General features: G+C 43.4%; 1 protein-coding gene across 5 annotated transcripts in view; it reads right to left on the bottom strand.

The window, feature by feature from the left end:
- Nucleotides 1-12,204: 12,204 nt before the first annotated feature.
- nkain1 (sodium/potassium transporting ATPase interacting 1) overlaps nucleotides 12,205-24,295 on the bottom strand; it is a 507,954-nt gene continuing 495,863 nt past the window's right edge. For 4 of the 5 annotated variants that reach the window (XM_068011547.1, XM_068011550.1, XM_068011551.1 and 1 more), the window contains 2 exons: nucleotides 15,786-15,805; nucleotides 12,205-12,576 (listed from right to left, as the gene is read on the bottom strand). In XM_068011547.1, the coding sequence (XP_067867648.1) occupies nucleotides 12,545-12,576; nucleotides 15,786-15,805 (52 nt within the window). In that variant the 3' untranslated portion in view covers nucleotides 12,205-12,544. The remainder of the gene's footprint in view (nucleotides 12,577-15,785; nucleotides 15,806-24,295) is intronic. The other variant, XM_068011548.1, reaches the window with a different exon arrangement.

The raw sequence follows: 24,295 nt of genomic DNA, 5'->3' as shown, positions 1-24,295 counted from the left end.
ATCCATATGTCTATCCAATGACCACTTAAATGCCCTTAAAGTTGGCGAGTCCACTACTGTTGCAGGCAGGGCGTTCCACGCCCCTACTACTCTCTGAGTAAAGAAACTACCTCTGACATCTGTCCTATATCTATCACCCCTCAACTGAAAGCTATGTCTCCTCGTGTTTGCCATCATCATCCGAGGAAAATGACTCTCACTATCCACCCTATCTAACCCTCTGATTATCTTATATGTCTCTATTAAGTCACCTCTCCTCCTCCTTCTCTCCAACGAAAACAACCTCAAGTCCCTCAGCCTTTCCTCGTAAGACCTTCCCTCCATACCAGGCAACATCCTAGTAAATCTCCTCTGCACCATTTCCATAGCTTCCACATCCTTCCTATAATGCGGTGACCAGAACTGCACGCAATACTCCAGGTGCGGTCTCACCAGAGTTTTGTACAGCTGCAGCATGACCTCGTGGCTCCGAAACTCGATCCCCCTACTAATAAAAGCTAACACACCATATGCCTTCTTAACAGTCCTATTAACCTGGGTAGCAACCTTCAGGGATTTATGCACCTGGACACCAAGATCTCTCTGTTCATCTACACTACCAAGAATCTTCCCATTAGCCCAGTACTCTGCATTGCTGTTACTCCTTCCAAAGTGAATCACCTCGCACTTTCCGCATTAAACTCCATTTGCCATCTCTCAGCCCAGCTCTGCAGCCTATCTATGTCCCTCTGTACCCTACAACATCCTTCGGCACTATCCACAACTCCACCGACCTTAGTGTCATCCGCAAATTTACTAACCCACCCTTCTACACCCTCTTCCAGGTCATTTATAAAAATGACAAACAGCAGTGGCCCCAAAACAGATCCTTGCGGTACACCACTAGTAACTAAACTCCAGGATGAACATTTGCCATCAACCACCACCCTCTGTCTTCTTTCAGCTAGCCAATTTCTGATCCAAAGCTCTAAATCACCTTCAACCCCATAATTCCGTATTTTCTGCAATAGCCTACCATGGGGAACCTTATCAAACGCCTTACTGAAATCCATATACACCACATCCACTGCTTTACCCTCATCCACCTGTTTGGTCACCTTCTCGAAAAACTCAATAAGGTTTGTGAGGCACGACCTACCCGTCACAAAACCGTGCTGACTATCGCTAATGAACTTATTCTTTTCAAGATGATTATAAATCCTGTCTCTTATAACCTTTTCCAACATTTTACCCGCAACCGAAGTAAGGCTCACAGGTCTATAATTACCAGGGCTGTCTCTACTCCCCTTCTTGAACAAGGGGACAACATTTGCTATCCTCCAGTCTTCCGGCACTATTCCTGTTGACAATGACGACATAAAGATCAAGGACAAAGGCTCTGCAATCTCCTCCCTAGCTTCCCAGAGAATCCTAGGATAAATCCCATCTGGCCCAGGGGACTTATCTATTTTCACACTTTCCAAAAATGATAACACCTCCTCCTTGTGAACCTCAACCCCATCTAGCCTAGTAGCCTGAATCTCAGTATTCTCCTCGACAACATTTTCTTTCTCTACTGTAAATACTGACACAAAATATTCATTTAACACTTCCCCTACCTCCTCTGATTCCACACACAACTTCCCACTACTATCCTTAATTGGCCCTAATCTAACTCTAGTCATTCTTTTATTCCTGATATACCTATAGAAAGCCTTAGGGTTTTCCCTGATCCTATCCGCCAATGACTTCTCGTGTCCTCTCCTTGCTCTTCTTAGCTCTCCCTTTAGATCCTTCCTGGCTAGCTTGTAACTCTCAAGCGCCCTAACTGAGCCTTCACGTCTCATCCTAACATAAGCCTTCTTCTTCCTCTTGACAAGCGCTTCAACTTCTTTAGTAAACCACGGCTCCCTCGCTCGACAACTTCCTCCCTGTCTCACAGGTACATACTTATCAAGGACACGTAGTAGCTGCGCCTTGAATAAGCTCCACATTTCGATTGTTCCCATCCCCTGCAGTTTCCTTCCCCATCCTACGCATCCTAAATCTTGCCTAATCGCATCATAATTTCCATTCCCCCAGCTATAATTTTTGCCCTGCGGTATATACCTGTCCCTGCCCATCGCTAAGGTAAACCTAACCGAATTGTGATCACTATCACCAAAGTGCTCACCTGCATCTAAATCTAACACCTGGCCGGGTTCATTACCCGGTACCAAATCCAATGTGGCATCGCCCCTGGTTGGCCTGTCTACATACTGTGTCAGAAAACCCTCCTGCACACACTGGACAAAAACTGACCCATCTAAAGTACTCGAACTATAGTATTTCCAGTCAATATTTGGAAAGTTAAAGTCCCCCATAACAACTACCCTGTTACTCTCGCCCCTGTCGAGAATCATCTTCGCTATCCTTTCCTCTACATCTCTGGAACTATTTGGAGGTCTATAAAAGACTCCCAACAGGGTGACCTCACCTCTCCTGTTTCTAACCTCGGCCCATACTACCTCCGTAGACGTGTCCTCAAACGTCCTTTCTGTCGCTGTAATACTCTCCTTGATTAACAATGCCACACCCCCCCCTCTTTTACCATCTTCTCTGTTCTTACTGAAACATCTAAATCCCGGAACCTGCAACATCCATTCCTGCCCCTGCTCTACCCATGTCTCCGAAATGGCCACTACATCGAGATCCCAGGTACCAACCCATGCTGCAAGCTCACCCACCTTATTCCGGATGGTCCTGGCGTTGAAGTGGACACACTTTAAACCAGCTTCTTGCTTGCCAGTGCCCTCTTGCGTCCTTGTAACCTTATCCCTGACCTCACTACTCTCAACATCCTGTACACTGGCACTACATTTTAGTTTCCCATTCCCCTGCTGAATTAGTTTAAACCCTCCCGAAGAGCACTAGCAAATCTCCCCCCCAGGATATTGGTACCCCTCTGGTTCAGGTGAAGACCATCCTGTTTGTAGAGGTCCCACCTACCCCAGAAAGAGCCCCAATTATCCAGGAAACCAAAACCCTCCCTCCTGCACCATCCCTGCAGCCACGTGTTCAACTCCTCTCTCTCCCTATTCCTCGCTTCGCTATCACGTGGCACGGGCAACAACCCAGAGATAACAACTCTGTTTGTTCTCGCTCTAAGCTTCCACCTTAGCTCCCTGAATTTCTGTCTTAAATCCCCATCTCTCTTCCTACCTATGTCCTTGGTGCCTATGTGGACCACGACTTGGGGCTGCTCCCCCTCCCCCTTAAGGATCCCAAAAACACGATCCGAGACATCACGAACCCTGGCACCTGGGAGGCAACATACCAACCGTGAGTCTCTCTCGTTCCCACAGAACCTCCTATCTGTTCCCCTAACTATGGAGTCCCCAGTGACTAATGCTCTGCTCCTCTTCCCCCTTCCCTTCTGAGCAACAGAAGGCAGACAACACCTTCTGGAGAGGAGAAGAAAACCATGTTAAGAGAAAACACACATGTAAAAAGATAAAGGAACAGGAGCAGGCCATTCAGCCTCTTGAGCCTGATCACAGAATCAGATAATGATACAGCACAAATGAAGGCCATTCAGCCCATCTATCCTGTGATCTGAGGCAGAGGTGGGAGGGCTAATTGTGAAGAATAGCAGACAGGAACACTCTGGGACACATTATTGTTTACTATACTGTGGCAAACAGGCTGTTGATGAAGAAAATATATGGTACAACTGATGCATTGCGAGACATTGAAGTAAGTTTGAAAAACAGACTTCCATTTTAAAATCCTATCCTTTGGATTACATTTCAGACATTCCCAAACCCTCCATCAAAACACAGACTGTCTGATCTAAAACCTCAAAATCACAAAGCAGTTCAACAACAAATGTTTAGGCTCTGGTTTCTAAAGCAGGAATGCTAGATGGTATATAGTAAATTCATCACACACCAGCAAAAAAGCCCCTGTCAGCACTTTCCCTTGAAACAAAACAACAAACGAGTTCCACAATGTTTGGTTGTGATGAAAACCTTTTAAAGTTTCAAAAATGAGTTGATTCAAGATGTGCCAGCTAACAGTTCCCAGACTTCATTTAGTGTTACACACAGAGAGCTCATCTGCCCAATTGCACATTCACATCCCCTGTGAAGACAGCACAGAGTGGGGAAAGAAGTCTTTCTTTTACAATGAATTATTTTTACACCTCTCTTCCCTGCAAATCGAGTTGCCAACCCTTCAGGATTGCCCTGGAGTCTCCAGGAATTGAGGATTAATTGTCCTGGACACAGCTGTGAGCAAACCCAGGTGGAAATATTATTGGGGCATTCAAAAAATGATGTTTCTTTTCATACTCTTTCAACACTTTTGTTTATTAGTTATGAAAGTATTGGAAATTAGGGGGGGTGCGGGGAAGGAAGGCTGTTTCACTATATATGGAGGTTGGAGGTCGGAGGCCATGTGATGTAAACCTCCAGGGATACATCCAACCAGAGTTGGCAACCCTATCTGCAGGTTGTACGGTACAGCCTTTTGGTACTCCACCCAAAGGAGCCATTTTGATGAACAAGATACAGTGCGTGTTAGGCTATTTGAGCATGGGCGCAACAAAAGGTTTATACATGTACATGTTTGAGCAGGGGTCAATGTATACTCATGAAGCTCTGGTGCTGAGGCCAATTGTAGCTCTCTGTTTGAGAGCTAACTCACGCAAACTGAGGACTGAACCTGGCTCAGAACTCCTCTGGGTGGTACCGTTATCCAAGAGACCATCAAGGGAGCTCATTGAAACACAAAGAAATCATTTATTGAACCTACACTAATCACCACTGTGGAACTGCTTATTAAACTTTCTATCCAGGGTTCAAGGGACCTTGCAGAACGCAAGACATTTTTGTTGGGCAAGGGTATCAAGGGTTCTAGTGCTAAGGCAGGTAAATGGAGTTGAGGTAGAGATTGGCCATGAGCTGATAGAATGGAACAGCAGGACAGAGTGGTTTACTATTGTTCTGCTGTTTTGATAACTCCATTCAGCTGATCAGGTCCATGGGCTCCTCACAGGCTGTATAATTTGCTCTGTCATGAATTTAATCCAATTTGTTGAATCACTCGAGGAAAAAAGGCAGGATCATGACAAGGTCAATGAGCACAGGAATTTTAGGTGAAGGGGACTTAGTGTGAATTATGATACAGTAGAACTAGTAACAAGTAGGTCTTCAAAGGTTAATGTAGTAGGGTTTCTGGGTGGGTAGTGGAGCTGAAAACCGGAAAATCATCTACGAAAATGGTGGATGCAGTGATGGGAGCATAGTAACAGGAGAAGGCCATTTAGCCCCTTGAGCATGTTTCACCATTTAATTTGATCATGGCTGCTTTGTATCTTAACTCCATTTGTCTACCTTTGTTCCATATCCCATATTAGCCTTACCTAACAAAAATCTATCAATCTCAGCTTTGAAATTTTCAATTGACCCCCAGCTTCCAACGTCTTTTTGGGGAAGAGAGTTTGAGATTTTTACTATTGTACAGGACTTTTCTACCTGGATGCAGTCAGACTCTATCTCAGGATCTTGTTGCTGATGTTGGTATCTCACTGAAGTGGCGGATCATCCCACAAGGCTGGGTAATGAACAGCAGCAGGCTATTTGACCAGATCACAGTGGAATCTGATCCTGTTCTCACCCAATGTTCACTAGTCATCACTGAATGGCGATCAGAAGTGGCAATTCCAGGCTGCTTTTCTTTTCCCCTCCCTGATCCTATTTGTTTAACATCTGGAGGAAAAGCTGTTGGAGGTTCCGCCTTTTGGATGAGATGATAAAATGAGACCCGGTCTGATCTCTCAGGTGGACGTACAAAACCACTTGGGCATTATTATGAAGAAGAGCAGGGGAGATCTCCCTGGTGTCCTGGCCAATATTTATCCCTCAATAAACAGCAAAAAAGCAGATTATCTGGTCATTATCACATAGCTGTTTGTAGGAGCTTTCTATACATAAATTGGCTTCAAGTTTCTGACACTAAAACATTTCAAAAAGTACTTAATTGGCTGTAGAGTTTTAAAAAATTCATTCAGGGGATGTGGGCGTCACTGGCTATGCCAGCATTTATTGCCATCCCTAACTGTCCTTGAGAAGGTGGTGGTGAGCTGCCTTCTTGAACCGCTGCAGTCCTTGGGGGTGTAGTTCCAGGATCTTGATCCTGCGACAGTGAAGGAACGGGGATATAGTTCCAAGTCAGGATGGTGTGTGGCTTGGAGGGGAACTGGAGGGGCAAGTGCTCTGAGATGTTCTGAGGTTGTGAAAGGTGCTATATAAATGTCAGTCTTTTCGTTGCCTTACCAAGCTGCTGCCACGGCCAATTGCAACACCACAACTGATAATCCGGTAATTTAGCACAGACCAGGAATTAAATCAGGGACCGTCCTGGGCTGTGTTACACAGTTCCACATGGGGCAGTACAGTTATCAACTTGGACATCGTGGAAGCTCTTAACATGGACAGGCAGACTGACAGCTTATCTGCTCTTAATTAAAGTACAGTTACACTTTAAACAGTCGGGGGCAGTAACAGCTTGGGAATATTAATTATTTTGTTCAGTCAGACCAATATTGTGATCATGTCCTATTTAAATATTCAAACATGTGGTGCATTAGTTAATAGTGTGAACATTGAAATCCAGCCTTCCCAAGGACAATGATTGCAAAGGTTAAACATGGCTGCCCAACATCAACATCTGCTTTTCTCCACTAAGATTTTTAAATTCCATATTACTTTGTGGCGTTTTCTTATGATTATTTATAAGGATTTTTACCCAAGATGTAAGAGCACTGATGCAAACAATTAACAGTTGGTACACCAGATGGTACAAAACTGTCATGTTTCACAAATATTCATCTGTCAATGACATCATAAATCTACAGCATTGAGCATAAGACAACCAGAGAATAGATCTGTGCATCTCATGGCAGATCACAAGATGTTCTAGTGCCAGTTGTGGCTCAGTGTGTACCACTCTTGCCTCTGAGTCAGAAGGTTGTGTGTTCAAGTCCTTCTTTATTTGAGCATAAAATCCAGGCTTACACTCCTAGTGAGTGTACAGAGGGAGTGCTGCACTGTTGGAGGTGCTGACTTTCAGATGAGACATTAAACTGAGGCCCCATCTGCCCACTCAGCTGAGTGTAAAAAAAATCCCATGGCACTATTTTGAAGAAGAGTAGGGGAGTTATGCCCAGTGTCCTAGCCAATATTTATCCCTCAACCAACATCACAAGTGCAGATTATCTGGTCACGATCACATTGCTGTTAGTGGGATCTTGCTATGTGCATGTTGGCTGCTGAGTTTGCTACATTACAACAGTGCCAACACTTAAAAAGTATTTTATTAGATCCAAAGTGCTTTGGGAGATCCTGAGGTTGTGGACGTTGCTACATAAATGCAAGACTTTCTTTGGACAGCTTATTTTTAATTAGACATGAATGAAGTGCACAGAAGTGCTTTCTCAAATCAGCACACAGTCTGCTATTAAAACTGGCTGCAGCCGTTTTTTATTTTCCATCTGCTTTACAAAATTCAGAATGATAATCTTGTACAGCAACATTTTTCAAAGATAATGTGTGGCAGAAAAGCTGTGATACACATTCAGTAGGTTCTCAAAAAAAGTTTTAAGGCGTCTGGACCAGTGGCTGTATTCACATAACAGGTCTAAGCCTCGGAAAAGTGTTAAAACTGTTGCTTACCGAGCACTGCCCCAGCCCCAATCCCCAACAAGAGTGACTCTGGGCCAGGTTAGCTCCTCTGATCGTTCTGAGCACTGGATTGCTGACTTCAGGTGTCCAGCTCTGGGGAGATATTTCGTGGAGGCCTGATGTTTCTCCACAGTGAGGCTTCTGGTCACTTATGTATCTCCTGCTAGGCTTGGTGGACATAATTCACCCAGCTTTCTCCCCCCAGCTGGGATGGTGCATTCAAAGAATTAAAAGCTCTCTCGTTGAGTCAGGCTTGAGAGTCTGTTGAACTTAGCAACCTCTAAGGGAGGTGCTTACTGTTAGATTCCAATCCAACAAAAACCTCCACTGTCACCTCAATATGGAAGCCAAAGAGGTCAGTTTTTATTTTACCAGACCCAGCTTCTCTTTGGGAAGAGGGGGGAAAGTGGGAGCTGAACTTCAGTAGCATTAAAATTCAGGAAAGTCAAAGCACAATCCTGACAATTAAAGGCTGATGTGTGAACCTCTTGGTACCAATGGGAATCACAGACATTCAACTGCTCCCTCAAGAATAGAGACACATATTCACCAGTAAACAACCAGAGACCGGACTCTCCAAATCACCCAGAACTGCTGGAATAAACAGATAGGCACACCAGCCACTAGACCATCATGGTTATACCTGTACAGCCAACCACCACCCCCCTCCCCATCCCAATAGTCTATAAATGTCAAACAGCACAAAGACCACTAGACCTAAAGAACTGCATACAGACCATTGCCAAAATATCAAGAACGTGATGCCACCCCCAACCCAATTCCCACTGGACAGACAAGGATCAAACAAACACTCTACATAACACACCAGAAGGTCACCTTGGTTACTCCCGCTCCTGGCACTGCTGACAGTCATTTGCCCATCAAATACAATAAGGAAAGATGGGCACCAAGAAAGTTGTGGGATGCATCATAAATGGTGTTCCGGATGCCTTGAACATTAAACATCCTGCATTGTCTATCCTCCCCCCCGGGCAATATGTGCCTCTCAAGAATGAGGATGTTTGGCCAACTGGCCTTGAATGTGAAGCTAATTTTTTTATATAGACTTACAGCTACACTGGTTACCAAGACATAATGATGCAATGGGGAGCAAGAGTCAAACCAAAGTCAACAAGTGTACTAAAGTTGTGTCTACCTAAATATAGAAGCCCATGTAATTTTGAAGGTCATTTTTCGACCAAGAGCGAGTTCTGTAGAATCTGCTTGGGTGACACCAAAATATCTTTACTGGTGGAATAGAATCTGACAAATGGCAAGTTACTGCCAAAATAAAGGAACAGGGACATCATTACCACCAACCATACATCACCACCAACCACACCATCACCAGTAACCAAATAACACTGGGAATCAAGGTTGGCCCTTGCCACAAAACTGCCAAGAGTTTGATACAGAAGGATGACTTCCCTCTTATCATTCCAAACATTCATCTAAAGAATGGCCAGAGGCCAAATGCCCACCAGTAGCTAATTAAACAGTGAACCTCCCACCTCATACCCCTCAGTGTACAACAAGGCTTGTTATTTATGTCACAACCATCAAGCTATTGAGTCTACCTTCTACCGTGTAATTGTCATGACACATTTTCCTTATTCCTCATTGGTTAAGGAACATAGGAACAGGAGGAGGTCATTCAGCTACTTGAACCTGTTCCACCATTCAATTAGGTCTGCTCTGTATCTTAACTCTACACAACTCAGTCCCATAACCCTGAATACCCTTGCCTAACAAAAATCTATCAATCGCAGTTTTGACATTTTCAGATGACCCCCAGCCTCAACAGCTTTTTGGGGACAGAGTTCTATATTTCACTACCCTGTGTGTGAAAAAGTACTTCCTGACATCACCCCTGAATGGCCTAGCTCCAATCTTAGTGTTATGCCTCCTTGTTCTGAACTCCCCCAACCAGGCAAAATAGTTCCTTTCTACCCGATCAACTTTTCCATTAGAATACCCCTTAATAATATTCAATTCTCTGTGCTGTTCCCCTTGTTGATTGGCTATTTTCTATTTTTGTTACTCACCAGTCCCATGACGCATAGCCTTTCTGCCCAGCGTCCATCCTCTTCCCAACTTCATTCCACTCAACAAAGAAATCTCTGCCAAGATGCAGTTACCACGACAGTTTGCCACCTACCCCACCAATACATCCCTAAAAATAATACATTATCAACTAACAAACACATAAAACATTGTGAAAATTCACAGGTCTACCTATAAAATCAATGCTAAATCTTATGGTCACACTCAAAAGTACAAGTTGGTCACGCTGACAATGTTTAGAGGAGTCTTCCTATATATATTGCAACTCCAATCATTACCATATTAGTACCTTGTTCCTGTGTGCATGGGGCACTGTTTTAAGGACTTGTTTGTTGTAGGGGTGAGACAACAGGGTTCAGTGGAAGATGAAAAGGGCTGTGGGTAAGGTATAAAGAGGTTCTGACCAGTTTTGATCTGGAGGATGAAAACTTAACAACAGCAATTTGTATTCATATAGCACCTTTAACATAATAATACGTCCCAAGGTGTAATTACTGCGATAAGGAGGGGCGAGGCCATTTAGTGATTTGCAAACAAGGATGAGAATGTTAAAATTGAGGTATTTCCTAACTGGGAGCCAGTCAGCGAGACAGGAGTGATGAGTAAATGGGAGTTGGTGCAAGTTAGGGCACGAGCAACAGAGATTTGGATGGCCTCAAGTTTATAGATGGTAGAATATAGGAGGCTGGCCATAGTGAATTGGAATAGTCAAGTCTATAGGTAACAGAGGCATGGATGAGGGTTTCAGTAGCAGATGAAAGGAGGCAAGGGTGCAGTCGGGTGATGTTGCAGATGTGGAAATAGGCAGACTGAGTGATGACGTAGATAATGCGGTTGGTAAGCAATGCCCCTCAGCCCAGCTGTCTCGAACATCCACAAGTCTGTCTGAGGGATTTAGCTAGTGAAGTTCGAGAAGTTTGTGAAGGACTCAGCTGAAATGAGAAGAAACAAGAGCTTTAGGCAGGGAATTCCAGAGCTTAGGATCTGGATAGCATGGCCACCAATGGCGGAGCAATAACAATCAGGGATGTGCACGAGGCCGAAATTGGAGGAGTGCAGAGATCTCAGAAGGTTGTCGGACTGGAGGAGGTAATCAAGATATGATTACTATGCAAACTCTCAGTGACCACTTTGAAACTAATTTTCATTTGACACCCGTTGAACAATCACATTTTAGTAATGAAAATAAATTTGTGTGATTTGTTTCCTGTTCATTTAATATGAATTTTAGCAGGGATGAAAATGCTTCTCATTAAAACCGGATATCAGTGGTCTTAGTGGGAGGCAGTAGTGTAGTGGTAATGTCACTGGACTAGTAATCCAGAGTCCAGGCTAATGCTCTGGGGACACAGGTTCGAATCCGGCAGATGGTAAAATTTGAATTTAATAAATCTGGAACTGAAAGCTAGTCTCAGTAATGGTGCCATGAAACTATCATAGATTGTTATAAAAACCCATCTGGTTCACTCATGTCCATCCTTACCTGGTCTGGCCTACATGTGATTCCAGACCCACAGCAATGTGGTTGACTTTAAAGTGCCCTTTGAAATGGCCAAGCAAGCCACTCAGTTCAAGGGCAATTAGGGTTGAACAATAAATGCTGGCTTAGCCAGTGATGTCCACATCCCACAAACAAACTTTTTAAAAAGTGGAAAAACACAATCCTTACTAACAATCACACCATCGCATGAAGGGTCCTCCTGTCTCTGTACCACCTGATCCAACCTAAGGCCTGAAGATATAACACTCACATTTACCCCTAGAGCTTCCCCCACAACTATCAATCTTACAACACATTGAACCACATTAATGGCTTTCCAGACCAACATAAACAAACAACCTTCAGAACTACTGGTTCCTTCGCCATGTGATGGCTGAGGCCCCGTTCACTGACTGGTTCTACATTTCGACGCAAACTTTCATACGTATGTAGAACGTTCCATGACTGAATCAATGCATCCCTTCAAAGAACCTACATAATATAAAAGGAGCGCACAATGAACGCACTCCAGGAAAGCAAGTACAGAGCTGTAACCACTGATGTAACCAACTTGTTGTTTTCCAGTGCCTGAGAATGCTCACAGGCAATCTCATGCCCTCTTGGCACCAGAGCAGGCTTGATGAGCCCCTCCTGTTCCTGTCCTGCTGCTCACTATATTATCAAAGTGAGGCACCACTTGTAATTAGAAGAGTTGCCAAGATCTTCGCAAACACTGTAAGCTTTCAGTGTGGACAAAAGCCTTTCAACAAAGAGACTGAAATCACAAATTATTCTTTCCACCTGGAAACCCTCCCCTCATACCACTGGATCCAATTTGCCTACTTGACAGGATCAGAAAGATTGTGGAACAAAAGGACTCTGTAACTACACCCTTCCACCCGCACCCCTCCCCCATCCCCGTGACACCATCTCCATGAAAGCAGGTCTAATTTAGATACTCGCCTTTCAAAGAGCGGTCAGGCAGTGGAAGAACTGCTTTGTGAATACAGCCAGTCATTATGGACAGCGAACATCAGAGGGTGCCAGTGTACTTCCTGTCTAATTCTATAAAATAGCAAATTCTCTGGGTTCTGTGAAGTATCTATGAAATTTACAACCAGTTACCACTGAACTTTTATTGTCTGAATGCCCTACAATCCTTCTGCTCTTTTGCTCTCTCTCTCTCTCCCCGTCTCTCTCCTTGCACCACTTGGAGCATTCTTTAACAAAATCCTCGAACAATTTTGAGAGTTGGTGCAGACTGTCTCCATGTCTCATGTTCTGAGTTCCTGCCTTGTTAAGACCAGGACGTCCCCTGTTTACCCTGACCTGGAAATTAAAAGAAATTGCAGTGAATTAAACCTGTAAAACAATGTCAGTTTGGCTCTGAAACATCCCCTTAAAACTCACAAAGCCCCCCTCGATGGGTCAGTGGGGGTTAGTCGTTGCCAACTCTGGTTGGACATATTCCTGGAGGTTCCATCCCATGACCTCCCGCCCAGTTAAATAGCCTTTCCCTCCCCATCTCCAATTGTTTTATAACTAATAAATGAAAGTGTTCAAAGAAAATAAAAAAGAACAGACAACTTTTCTTAATAACCATGTGATTTTTCTCCCGGCTGTTGCTCGCAGCGGTGTCCAGGAGAATAGTCGTTAATTCCTGGAACCGCGGGACAATCCTGGAGGGTTGGCAACCAAAGGATGTAGGGAGGGTGTGAAACTGAGCTATGCAGACCTGGTATTCCCAGGTTCAATTGCCCTTCTGTGCTGCGTTCTCAGCCAAGCCAGTGCACGACAATCAGTCCTGGAGGTGTTGGGCCAAAGACTTGCAGGTTGATAGGTAAATTGGCCATTGTAAATTGCCCCTAATGTATGTAGGTGGTAGGAGAATGGTGGGGATGTGGTAGGGAATATGGGATTAATGTCGGATTAGTATAAATGGGTGGTTGTTGGTCGGCACAGACTCAGCCAGAGTTCCCTGTTCTGTTCATATCTCATGGCCGTTGTGTGGATATCACAAGAGAAGATCGAACTACAATGTGATACCCTGCCATGGTCAAATATTCCACCAATATTCACTGTCTTGGGTCACTTGTGAAATGAAGCCCCTTGGGCAAAAAAGCAGAGGGCAGCTCATGCTCCTGTTATTGTACTGGAATGAATCAGCACCTCAGGAGAGGAGGAGATAATAACTAGAGGGGAAAATCTGTTCCGAGCCTGCAACCCAGTAATTTCCATGTGTATGCTGCTGGTGAACGTGGGGCTGTGAAGAGGCCTCAAATATCAGCAATGATTGTAGAACTGTCACTGGTGAGATCATAACCCTGGGCAATGTGTGAGTTTGGTGTGTGACAGACAGCGGGAATTCCTCCTCCCTGTGTACATTCATGCACTCACACAAAGACTAACACGCTCTCATGCACACATACACTCACACGCAAATGCACACAAAGTCATACGAACATACGAATTAGGAGCATGAGTAGGCCACTCGGCCCTTTGAGCCTGCTCCGCCATTCAAAAATTTCATGGCTGAACTGATTACTCCACATTTCCACCGACCGCTGATAACCTTCCACCCCCTTGCACAGAACCAAACACACACTCATGCACACACACAAAACACACATTCATATACAAACAAACACACTCAAAACCACATATATTTTTAAAAAATTTATATTTAGAGATACAGCACTGAAACAGGCCCTTCGGCCCACCGAGTCTGTGCTGAACAACAACCACCCATTTATACTAGCCCTACAGTAATCCCATATTCCCTATCACCTACCTACACTAGGGGCAATTTACAACAGCCAATTTACCTATCACCTGCAAGTCTTTGGCTGTGGGAGGAAACTGGAGCACCCGGCGAAAACCCACGCAGACACAGGGAGAACTCGCAAACTCTGCACAGGCAGTACCCAGAATCGAATCCGGGTCCCTGGAGCTGTGAGGCTGCGGTGCTAACCACTGCGCCACTGTGCCGCTTAATATACACATCATGCATGTACAAATGAGCATTAAGACATGTGCCCTGCACATACACACTAACAGTCATTAACACATGTGTAATGCACACACTAACAGTTATTAATATACATGTAATGCACACATTAATGGCATTAACATACATGTATTGCACATATCATGGGCATTAACACAGGGCTCTATGAAAACCACACACAGGCAGATATTCACTCACCCATTCAACACAGTTATAGAAGCAGACATGGATAGTCACATACATATACTCACACAGCCCACACATGTACATGTTATTTGAAATCTGTTGAGTAATTTAAGAATACAGGTAAAAGGCAACAAGGTGCAAACACTGGAAATCAGAAACAAGAGCAGAAAAGGCTGTAAACGGACAGTAGATTAGTTAGACTCTGCAGATAGAACAGAGGAGACGATGTTTCAGGCAGCGTTATTTGTCAGAAGCCATTCCTCTCCAGGTCGCAGAATCACCTGCTAAATCCTTCCAGCAATTGTGAGATTGATTTGGGAATTCATTCTCCAGTCAAAAAATATCAGGGAGCAGTGCAAACCGAAATAAAAATGAGGAGAGATGTAAAATGGGGTGCCGACTAGCTTTTACCTGTTTTACGCTAACACACAAAATGAAAATGATCGCCTCCCTTACAGATTTGGTCTACAGGATCAAGGTACTCCAAACATAAAATTTTACTAGGCTTGCGCTATAAACTATGCTAATTATTACTTAAATCAAACCATAAGCACCCTCTTAGATCTCATCAGAAACACAACAGGAAGCAGAAATTCATCCACTTTGTTTACACTAGACTGCAACAATGGAACCCACTTAATGTTAAAGTGATTCAAATTATTATCTATAGTCTGTACTTAATGAGAATTCACAGATAAATTTTGCAGCAATATATAAAAAATGTGCTTCCTCTCTTCAATTGAAGACACTGACTCGTGCTGAGCTTCAGGTCCTTACCCATTGGCACCTTTCGCTCAGCTAGGAACATTTCAAAGGCAAGTACTGGCAGGCTATTTGACTGTGAGGGCATCATAGATGAGCCTGATCCTGTCTTCAACTGAGGTAGATCCACGTGCTGTTTCCGACAGAGGGCGATAGATGGTGATGCCCTTCCGCCACCTTGCTCCTCACCTTATGCACTTTAAGCCTAAGCCTTCAACTTTAGGATTTCGTAAGTACGGGAACCAATTCTGCAAGTTGAACTATAATACTGGAACCCAAACAAATGATTGAACTGTGATACAGGAACCCAAATCCTTCTTCCATGCTCAATATACAAGAGCCTTGGTGAAATAACACCCTGGGATGGGAGGGGCACTCACCAATCAGACCCTAGCTTACCAATATTTACTTCTGTAACAGAAATAATTGTAGACAACTTCTGCTATCTAACTATGTGAAAGATACATGGAAGTGACATGAAGCCTCTGTTTACTGATGCATCTAATAGTCAGCTTAGCCACTGGCTAACCAATCAGCGCAGGGAAAGTGAAAAGCTTTGAATGGACAGGTGAGGGCTACCTACCTGTGTTCCTGGATGGAATCCTGAAAGAAAAATACAATTGTTTAATAACTCTGTAAGTCATTCAGTTAAACTGCTCAGAACTTTCTAAAAAATTTAATATTTGCATCATTTTCTTGGTTACCATCACAGCTTAATGTTCGGGATAAGTAATCAATTTCCAGCCTTTCTGTTCTTTAAAGGCCTCATTCTTTGCAAAAAATCTCTTTCTATTTGTAAATATCCTGGAACAATGCAAAAAGTTTCAAATCCATTGTGATGCCATTTACATGTGACAATATTTTAGAGAAGTGTCATCCCACGTTTGGCTCTCTGACAAAGAGACAAAAATATTTGTTGAATAAATGTTCATGATGGTAGAATCCCTTAAAGGAGCCTTGTGAGAACTTTATGATTTAAAGTTCATTTCAATAAACACTACAATGAACACGATGTCATAACATACAACACGTATCAATGGGAGATGGTGGTGCAGTGGTAATGTCACTGGACTAGCAATCCAGAGGTCCAGGTTAATACCCAGGCGACACAGGTTCAAATCCCTCATGGCAGCGGATGGAATTTAAATTCAACTAATAAATAAAAATCTGGAATTGAAAGCTAGTCTCAATAATGGTGCCATGAAACTATCATCAATTGTCATAAAATCCTTTAGGGAAGGAAATCTGCCATCCTTACCTGGTCTGGCCTACATATGACTCGAGACCACAGCAATGTGGTTGACTCTTAACTGCCCTCTGAAATGGCCTAGCAAGCCACTCAGTTGTCAAGGGCAATTAGGGATGGGCAACAAATGCTGGCCTTGCCAGTGACGCCCACATCCCACAATAGAATAAAAAAAAGGGAGAGAGGGAACTACACAGAGAATGACTCAGGGGATGTTTTTCACTTTTATAAAGAAGCATGTGAATCATTTAATCTTCTGTCTGCTTTGACAGTAATAAATAGAAATGCTAATTACTCTTGCCTTTAGATTGGTCAATGTATTCCATTTGATTTCAATAGTAACAAAGGCAGAAAGCTGCCCAATCACTTGCAATAATCCTCACTTTTGTGCATTACAAGTAGCTAAAATAACAGTTAACCAATTAAATAATGGACTGGGAAACAGAAACAGTCCAATTCCCCGACATCTTCATTTCCTGATGTTGAATGTCTGGTTTATAGATCCATGGAAATGGAACCAAGATATTTACCCTTCTGAATTCCTTAGAAAGTACAGCACAGAAACAGGCCATTCAGTCCAACTGGTCCATGCTGGTGCTTATGCTCTACGCAAGCCTCCTCCTATACCTCTTCATCTCACCCTATCATCATAACCTTTTCTCCCTTATATGTTTATTCCATTCTCCCTTATATGTTTATCCAGCTTCCACTAAATGCATCTACCCTATTCGCCTCAACTACTCCTCGTGGCAGCAAGTTCCACATTCGAACCACTCTCTGGGTAAAGACGTTTCGCCTAAATTTCCTATTGGATTTATTATCTTTTATGTACGGCTCCTCGTTCTGGGATCTCCCACAAGCAGAAACAACTTCTCTGCCCCTACCCTGTCAAATGTAATCAATCTTTGGGTTGTGTAATCCAAAACAAAGCCAAAACTACAGTTACCATTTCATACCCACCAGGAATGCAGTGAGGTTAATACTGCCCCTCACAAATCGAGTTTGAAGAACCATGCGGCATTTGTATTGCATAGTTTTGCATTTGAAAATTCGAATAAAATTGATTTCTTGGCTATTTTTGGTCTGTGGTGATTGAAGCAAACACCCATACTGTGAGACCTGTGATTTGCCACAGGGCAGGGCGGGGGGCAGGGATATGGGGGGTGGGATAGTGCGGGAGGAGGGGCAGTGCGGGAAGGCGATGAGTGCAGCTACGTAGCGCTTTGGGGCTTCCCCACAGTTAACAGCTCTTCTCTTTCAAGTGCCCCTCGCTGAATTCTGATCAAAATCCTGCATGCTAGTTAGTGAGCTGGGTAATTAGTCATCAGTGGAGCCCGCAGTCACAGTCTTTCTCCTCCGACCAATGTCAACACTGAACAACTAATGCAATAATTATAATAAAATTCACGTTGAATGCTGAATTAACTGGAGCTGAATGTGTGAGCCAATTCAACAACAGCTTACATTTATATAGTGTCTTTAACCTACTGGCTAGTTTAATTCTCCTCAGCGGCAAAGTGATACATCTTCCTCTGAAAGCTCACAAACAAAAGGGAATTGGATAGCTACTTGAAGGGGAAAAAAATTTGCAGAGATGTGGGGAAAACAGCAGGGGAGTGGGACTAATTGGATAGCTCTTTCAAAGCATTGCCAGAGGCAGGATGGGCCGAATGGACTCCTTCTGTGCCGTACGATGCTAACACATCTTTAACAGACTTTAACAAGAGTCCAAGAGACATAACATCGAAAAAAATAATAAAATTTTACTACTTTTATTGGTGTAGCAAAAAGATTGTGGCAGAAAAGATAATGGTAATTTCTTCTGATTTGACACTAATTTCATTTTATTTATTTTGTTATACTCAACAAGTTGAGAGATATGCACTGAGGGATGGAACTTGTATGTCAGGAACCCAATGTCGGAGTCAAGCACTTTCAGGTAAGGTATACCATAGTCAGACACTGAGTAAAACAGCCACTTTTCTGTCCCCAAAAATATGCCTGAACCCCAACCCTTCTGCACCAATCTGACACTTTCCCTAAGGTGCATACCAATATTTTGCCAATCAATGCCGAATTGGAGAATGTTTTGTGCCTGGTAAGAATAGAGGTAAACTGGCCAAACTCAGTTCACATAGGAAGCTTACAGCAAGACTAGACTTTCATTTCTGCAGTCTGATCTACAAACAAAACAAAACCAAAGGGGTGAAAGGCCAGCACTGAACCACTATGTTGCAGTTCCCCATTTTCCTCCCTGCCTCTGCTGGGGCACTGACTCACATCGAATATAATCCCAAAGGTGCTGGTAATTGGGCGAAAAACACAGCCAACAACAAATTTCATTTACATAGCATTTTTAGTTAGTACCACATCCCAATAAGCTTCATGGGAGTGATTAACAGACATAATTTGACACCAAGCCCCAAAGATAGGTATGAGGACAGATGACCATAAGCTTGGACGAAGAGATAGGTTTTAGAGAGAATCTTAAAGGAGGAGAGAGAGGTAGAAAGATGGAGAGGTTCAGGGAGGGAATTCCAGAGTTTGAGGCCTTGACAACTGAAGGCATGGCTGCCACTGCTGGGGCGCAGGAAATTGGGGATGCGCCAAAGGCTGGAATGAGAGGACTGCAGGGTTTCTAGAGGGTTGTAGGGCTGGAGGAGATAACAGAGATAGGTTGGCCAAAGGCCATGCAGGAATTTGAACACAAAGGACTTCCTGGAAGGTCAATGGATTTGGATCAGGAAACGTGGCTGCGCTAAATCAGGGGCAGTGACACCAATTTTATCATCCGTGTTTGAGATCAGCCAACTCACTTCAGGCAAGAGATTCCTAGTCCAAGTGGCTCAGTGCCACAGTAGCTAGTGCAAGCTTAATTTTAAACAGAAAAAATATAGAATCATACAGCACAGGAGGAGGCCATTCGACCCATCATGTTTGTACTGGCTCTTTTAAAGACCTCCCCTGCTCTTTCCCCATAGCCCCGCAAATGTTTCCTTTTCAAGTATTTATCCAATTTCCTTTTGGAAGTTGCTATTGAATCTGCTTCCACCACCTTTTCAGCCAGTGTGTTCCACATGATAACAACTTGCTGCATAAATTGTTTTCCCCCTCATCTTACCCCTGGTCCTTTTTGCCAATGATCTTAAATCTGTGCCCACTGGTTACTGACCCTTCGGCCATTCGAAACAGTTTCTCCTTATTTACTGGATCAAAACCCTTCATGATTTTGAACACCTCTACTAAATCTCCCCTTAACGTTGTGTACTCTAAGGAGAAGAACACCAGCTTCTCCAGTATTTCCATATATGTAGCAGACAGTAGGAAATCTATCTTCTCAAAGACAAACAGTTTTTCTGCAAGTTTTCAGGCCAAAGGTGAGTTTGACAAGAAGAATAAAAGAGACAATTGTAAATAAAATATATTGAGTTCTGCAGCTATAAGCACAGTCTTCCTAACAATCTCCCACACTGTTTACTTCAACGTTAAAAGCTCTGCAGGTTACAAATTAATTACATGGTATTTTCAAAGATACTGAGCCATGTGATAAACGAACCTCCTATTTGTAAAGTATTGTGTTGGTAAATAACACTGAAAATATTAATTAAAATATAATTAGTAAGATTGCACTTTATTGCATATTTCGCTCTCCCACACCCTGTGCATAATTAATCAGAGCTGTCAGCTCATACTTTCTCTGCTTGAACTCACAATCCAATGTTCCAACCCAGAGAATTCTCTCTCTTGCAGATAGCAGAAAGACATATTGTTCTCCCTAATCTCTTTGTGACTCGTCAATTTGCATTAAAAGTGCTGTAGGTAACAAAAAAAAATTGGTTTTTAAATATTTTTTAATGTTTTATATGCTGGACAAATCTGGAGATTTAATAACTCAGCTTATCAGTGGAAATGGGTTGCAAAATGGTGAATTCAGCAGAGACAGTGAAGTCTACACATTAAACTTGCCTTGGTGGGATGTCACATAGAATTACTTTGAATTTGCAGCACAGAAACAGGCTGTTCTGCCCAAATGATCTGTGTTTCTATTTGCTTGTGGGATGTGGGCATTGCTGGCTAGGCCAATATTTGTTGCCCATCCCTAGCTGCCCATGAACTGAGTGGCTTGCTGGGCCATTCCAGAAGGCATTTTAAGAGTCAACCACATTGCTGTAGGTTTGGAACACATGAAGGTCAGACCAGGTAAGGATGGCAGATTTAATTCCCTAAAGGGAATTTTTACAACAATTGACAATGGTTTCATGGTCATCATTAGATGAGCTTTTTCATTCCAGATTTATTAATTGAATTCAAATTTCACCACCTACCTTGGTGGGATTCGAACCCATGTCCCCAGAGCATAAGCCTGGGCTCTGGCTTACTAGCCCAGTGACATTACCCCTACGCCATCACCTCCTCCTATGGCGCTTATGCTCCACATGAGCCTCCTCCCACCCTACTTCATCTCAGCCTATCCTTCTATTCCTTTTGCCCTGATGTACATAACTAGCTTTTTCTTAAATGTACCCATGCTGTGCACCTGAACTACTCTGCGTGGTGGCAAGTTCCACGTTCTAACCACACTCTGGATAAAGAAGTTTCTCCTGAACTCTTTACTGAATTCACTGGTAACTAACACATATTCACAGCTCTTAGTTTGGGATTCCACCCATAAGCGGAAACATTTGCTAGTGCTTCAGCTCCCTCTACTGTACAGTGTACATTAACATGTCTTGGCGCTTCAACCTATCATGTTCTGAGCTCTCAGCCAGATCAATAGCGAATGGTGCTGAACTGAGGTGAAGTATGGAAGGAGAGTCATCTTTATACAGCTCTTGCACACTCCCTGGAGGCTACTTCTAGAACTAGCATACCCTCTCAGCTGAAGAGAAGGTAAGAAAGATATGGTGAGGAGATAATGTAGATCACTTCCTCCCCTGTAGGTGCTGTTGCTTGCTGGGAAACAATTACACAGTAACAGCCTTGTCACTAGGCCTCGCTCAACAGTCCGTTCAGAGACTTGAGCACATAATCTAGGCTGACACTTCAATGCAGTACTGAGGGAACATGGCACTGCCGTCTTTCAGATGCAATGTTAAACCGAGATCCCATCTGCCATCAGGTGGAAATTAAATTATTTGGGGGAAGAGCAGGGGAATTCTCCCCAGTGTCCTGGGCCAATATTTATGCCTCAAACAGCATCACTTGAACAAACAAACCAGCCATTACCTCATTGCTATTTGTGGGAGCTTGCTGTCCACAAATTGGCTGTGGCGTTTCCTACATCATAAAGGTGACTGTACTTCAAAATTACTCCATTGGCTGTAAAGCACTTCGGGAGATCCTGAGGTCATGAAAGGCATTGGGTTTGCTTAAGGGAGGAACGTTGGCCAGGATATCAAAAGAACTCCTCCTATCCAACTAGCATTATGGGATACTTAACCTTTACCTGAACCTCTGGAACAGGCAGATGGTCATTCAACTGATATCTCATCTAAAAGATAGAGTTGCAATATGGCACTACGTCCTCCATATTGCATTGCAATTGCAGTCTAGATTCTGTGCTCTAGTCCTGGAGTGGGAACTGAACTGCAAACCTTCACTGACTCACAGGGGAGAGTGCTGCCAACTTTTTTCTTTCTTTCATGGGACGTGGGCGTCGCTGGCAGACCAGCATTTGTTGCCCATCCCTAATTACCCTTGAGTGGCTTACTAGGCCATTTCAGAGGGCAGTTAAGAATCAACCACATTGCTGTGGATCTGAAGTCACATGTAGGTCAGACCGGGCAAGGATGGCAGATTTCCTTCCCTAAAGGATATTAGTGAACCAGATGGGTTTTTATGACAATTGATGATTGTTTCATGGCACCATGACAGAGATTAGCTTTCAATTCCAGATTTGAGCCAGGCTGAGTAGAATTTATGAAGAATGTAGAGCACACAGACAGGCCATTTAGCCCAACTAGTCCATTGTAGTGTTTATGATCCATACAAGCCCCCTCCCACCCGTCTTCATCTAACCCTATCAGCATAACCTAGTCCTTTCTCCCTCATGTTTAACGAGCTTCCCCTTAAATGTATCTATTCTATTCACCTCAATTACTCCATGTGGTTGTGAATTCCACAGTCCAACCATTCTCTGGACAAAGAAGTTTTTCCTGAATTCCCTGCTGGTTTTATTGGTGACTATCTTATATTTATGGCCCCTAGTTTTAACTCCCCCAACAAGCAGTCATATTTTATCTACGTCCACCCTATCAAAGTGCTTAATAATTCTGAAGACCTTGATCAAGTCACTTTTATAGAGAAAAGAGATCCAGCCTGGTAGCCTTTCCTGGTAACTAAAACCCCCCAGTTCATAGAGTCATAGAGTTATACAGCACAGAAAGAGGCCATTCGGCCCATCGTGTCTGTGCCGGCCATCAAGCACCTATCAGTTCTGGCATCATCATTGTAAATAATTTTTGGACCTGCTCTCGTGCCTCAAAATCCTTTTTGTAATATGAGACCAGAACAGAGCACAGTACTTCAAGTGTGGTCTAACCAATGTTACTTCCTTACTTGCCAATTCTATCCCAGTAGAAGTGAACCATATTGCAGAAGTGTTTTTGGCATTTTAATCAGTCCACCATTGGTGGACGTGCTTTAAGCAATAAGCTCTGCAATTCCCTCCCTAAATCTCTCTGCTTCTCCCCCTATTTCCCCTCCCTTAATGCACTCCTTAAAACCTACTTTTTTGATCAAGCTTTTGGTCATCCAATTTAATATCTCATCATGTGGCTCAGCATCAAGTTTTGTTTGCTAATGTTCCTGTGAAGTGCCTTGGGAGGTTTTACCAGGTTAAAGGTGCTATATAAATGCAAGTTGTTGCTGTTCTGCACAAATCTCTGGGTGTTTGTTGCATTGTACATGTTGGTTTTTGAAACACAGCACAATGTGTGGGAAGCTGCACTGTACGATAACCCATAGTGTCAACTTGTGCCGTTACGGAGAGTACAGTCCCTGGCCATTGCAGACAGATCCTCACATTGAACATTACAAAAAGAGGCAGGCTGGAATTAACATGTGCTTTGGGTTAAATAAAAGGGAGTCATTTTTAGTTCTGGGTGGCTGAAAGATGGAGGAGAGCAGAATTCTGAGAAAGGGGAACCCGCAAAGGAAGAAATGAGAGAGAGCGAATGAGAAGCTGAAAGCACAAGTGGAATGAATCCAGAGATGAGACTGAAGTAAAGGAGGAAACCACAAGAGAAGTGAAAGGGAGACAGAGACATACACACAAACAGTGAGCCAAGTGAGAAAGGCAGCAAGAAGGGGCAGGGGGTGAAAGATCAGAGGGAGAGAGAGATGGACAGACAGAAAATGAGAGAGCGAAATATTTAAAAAAGTGAGGGAAGAATAGGGAGTAAGTGGTTGGATTTTGCTGTACAGCAGACAGTTAGTCCAGTCATCGCCCCTGTGCTATCTCTCTGAAAGAGTTATCCACTTAGTTCCATGCCTGGGCTGGACTGGCCATATAGGAAATCAAGAGATTTTCCGACTGCCCCTGTGAATAATTCCACAGTGCCGCATTATCAGTGTCTCCCTTTTCCCATGAGAATCCCGAAAATCCCATGCCCTTTAGGGAGACCCAGTCCTCTTCTGCTTATTCCCTTATCCTTTCTTCAAACGCTTTAAAAATTTTACTTTTTCAAATATTTCTCCACTTCCCTTTGACAAGATAGACTGGATTCTGCTTCCACCACTGTTTCTGGTGAGGCTTTTCTTATCCTAACAACCTTTTTGAAAACAAAACTCTCCTAACCTCTCAACAACTTTTTGCATTTAAATAGCACCTTAAATATAAGGCTGCG

The sequence above is a fragment of the Heterodontus francisci genome, chromosome 31 (assembly GCF_036365525.1).
Source record: "Heterodontus francisci isolate sHetFra1 chromosome 31, sHetFra1.hap1, whole genome shotgun sequence".
Lineage (NCBI taxonomy): Eukaryota > Metazoa > Chordata > Chondrichthyes > Heterodontiformes > Heterodontidae > Heterodontus > Heterodontus francisci.
Note: the sequence above shows the minus strand (reverse complement) of the source record. Positions and strands in the feature narration are given on the sequence as shown.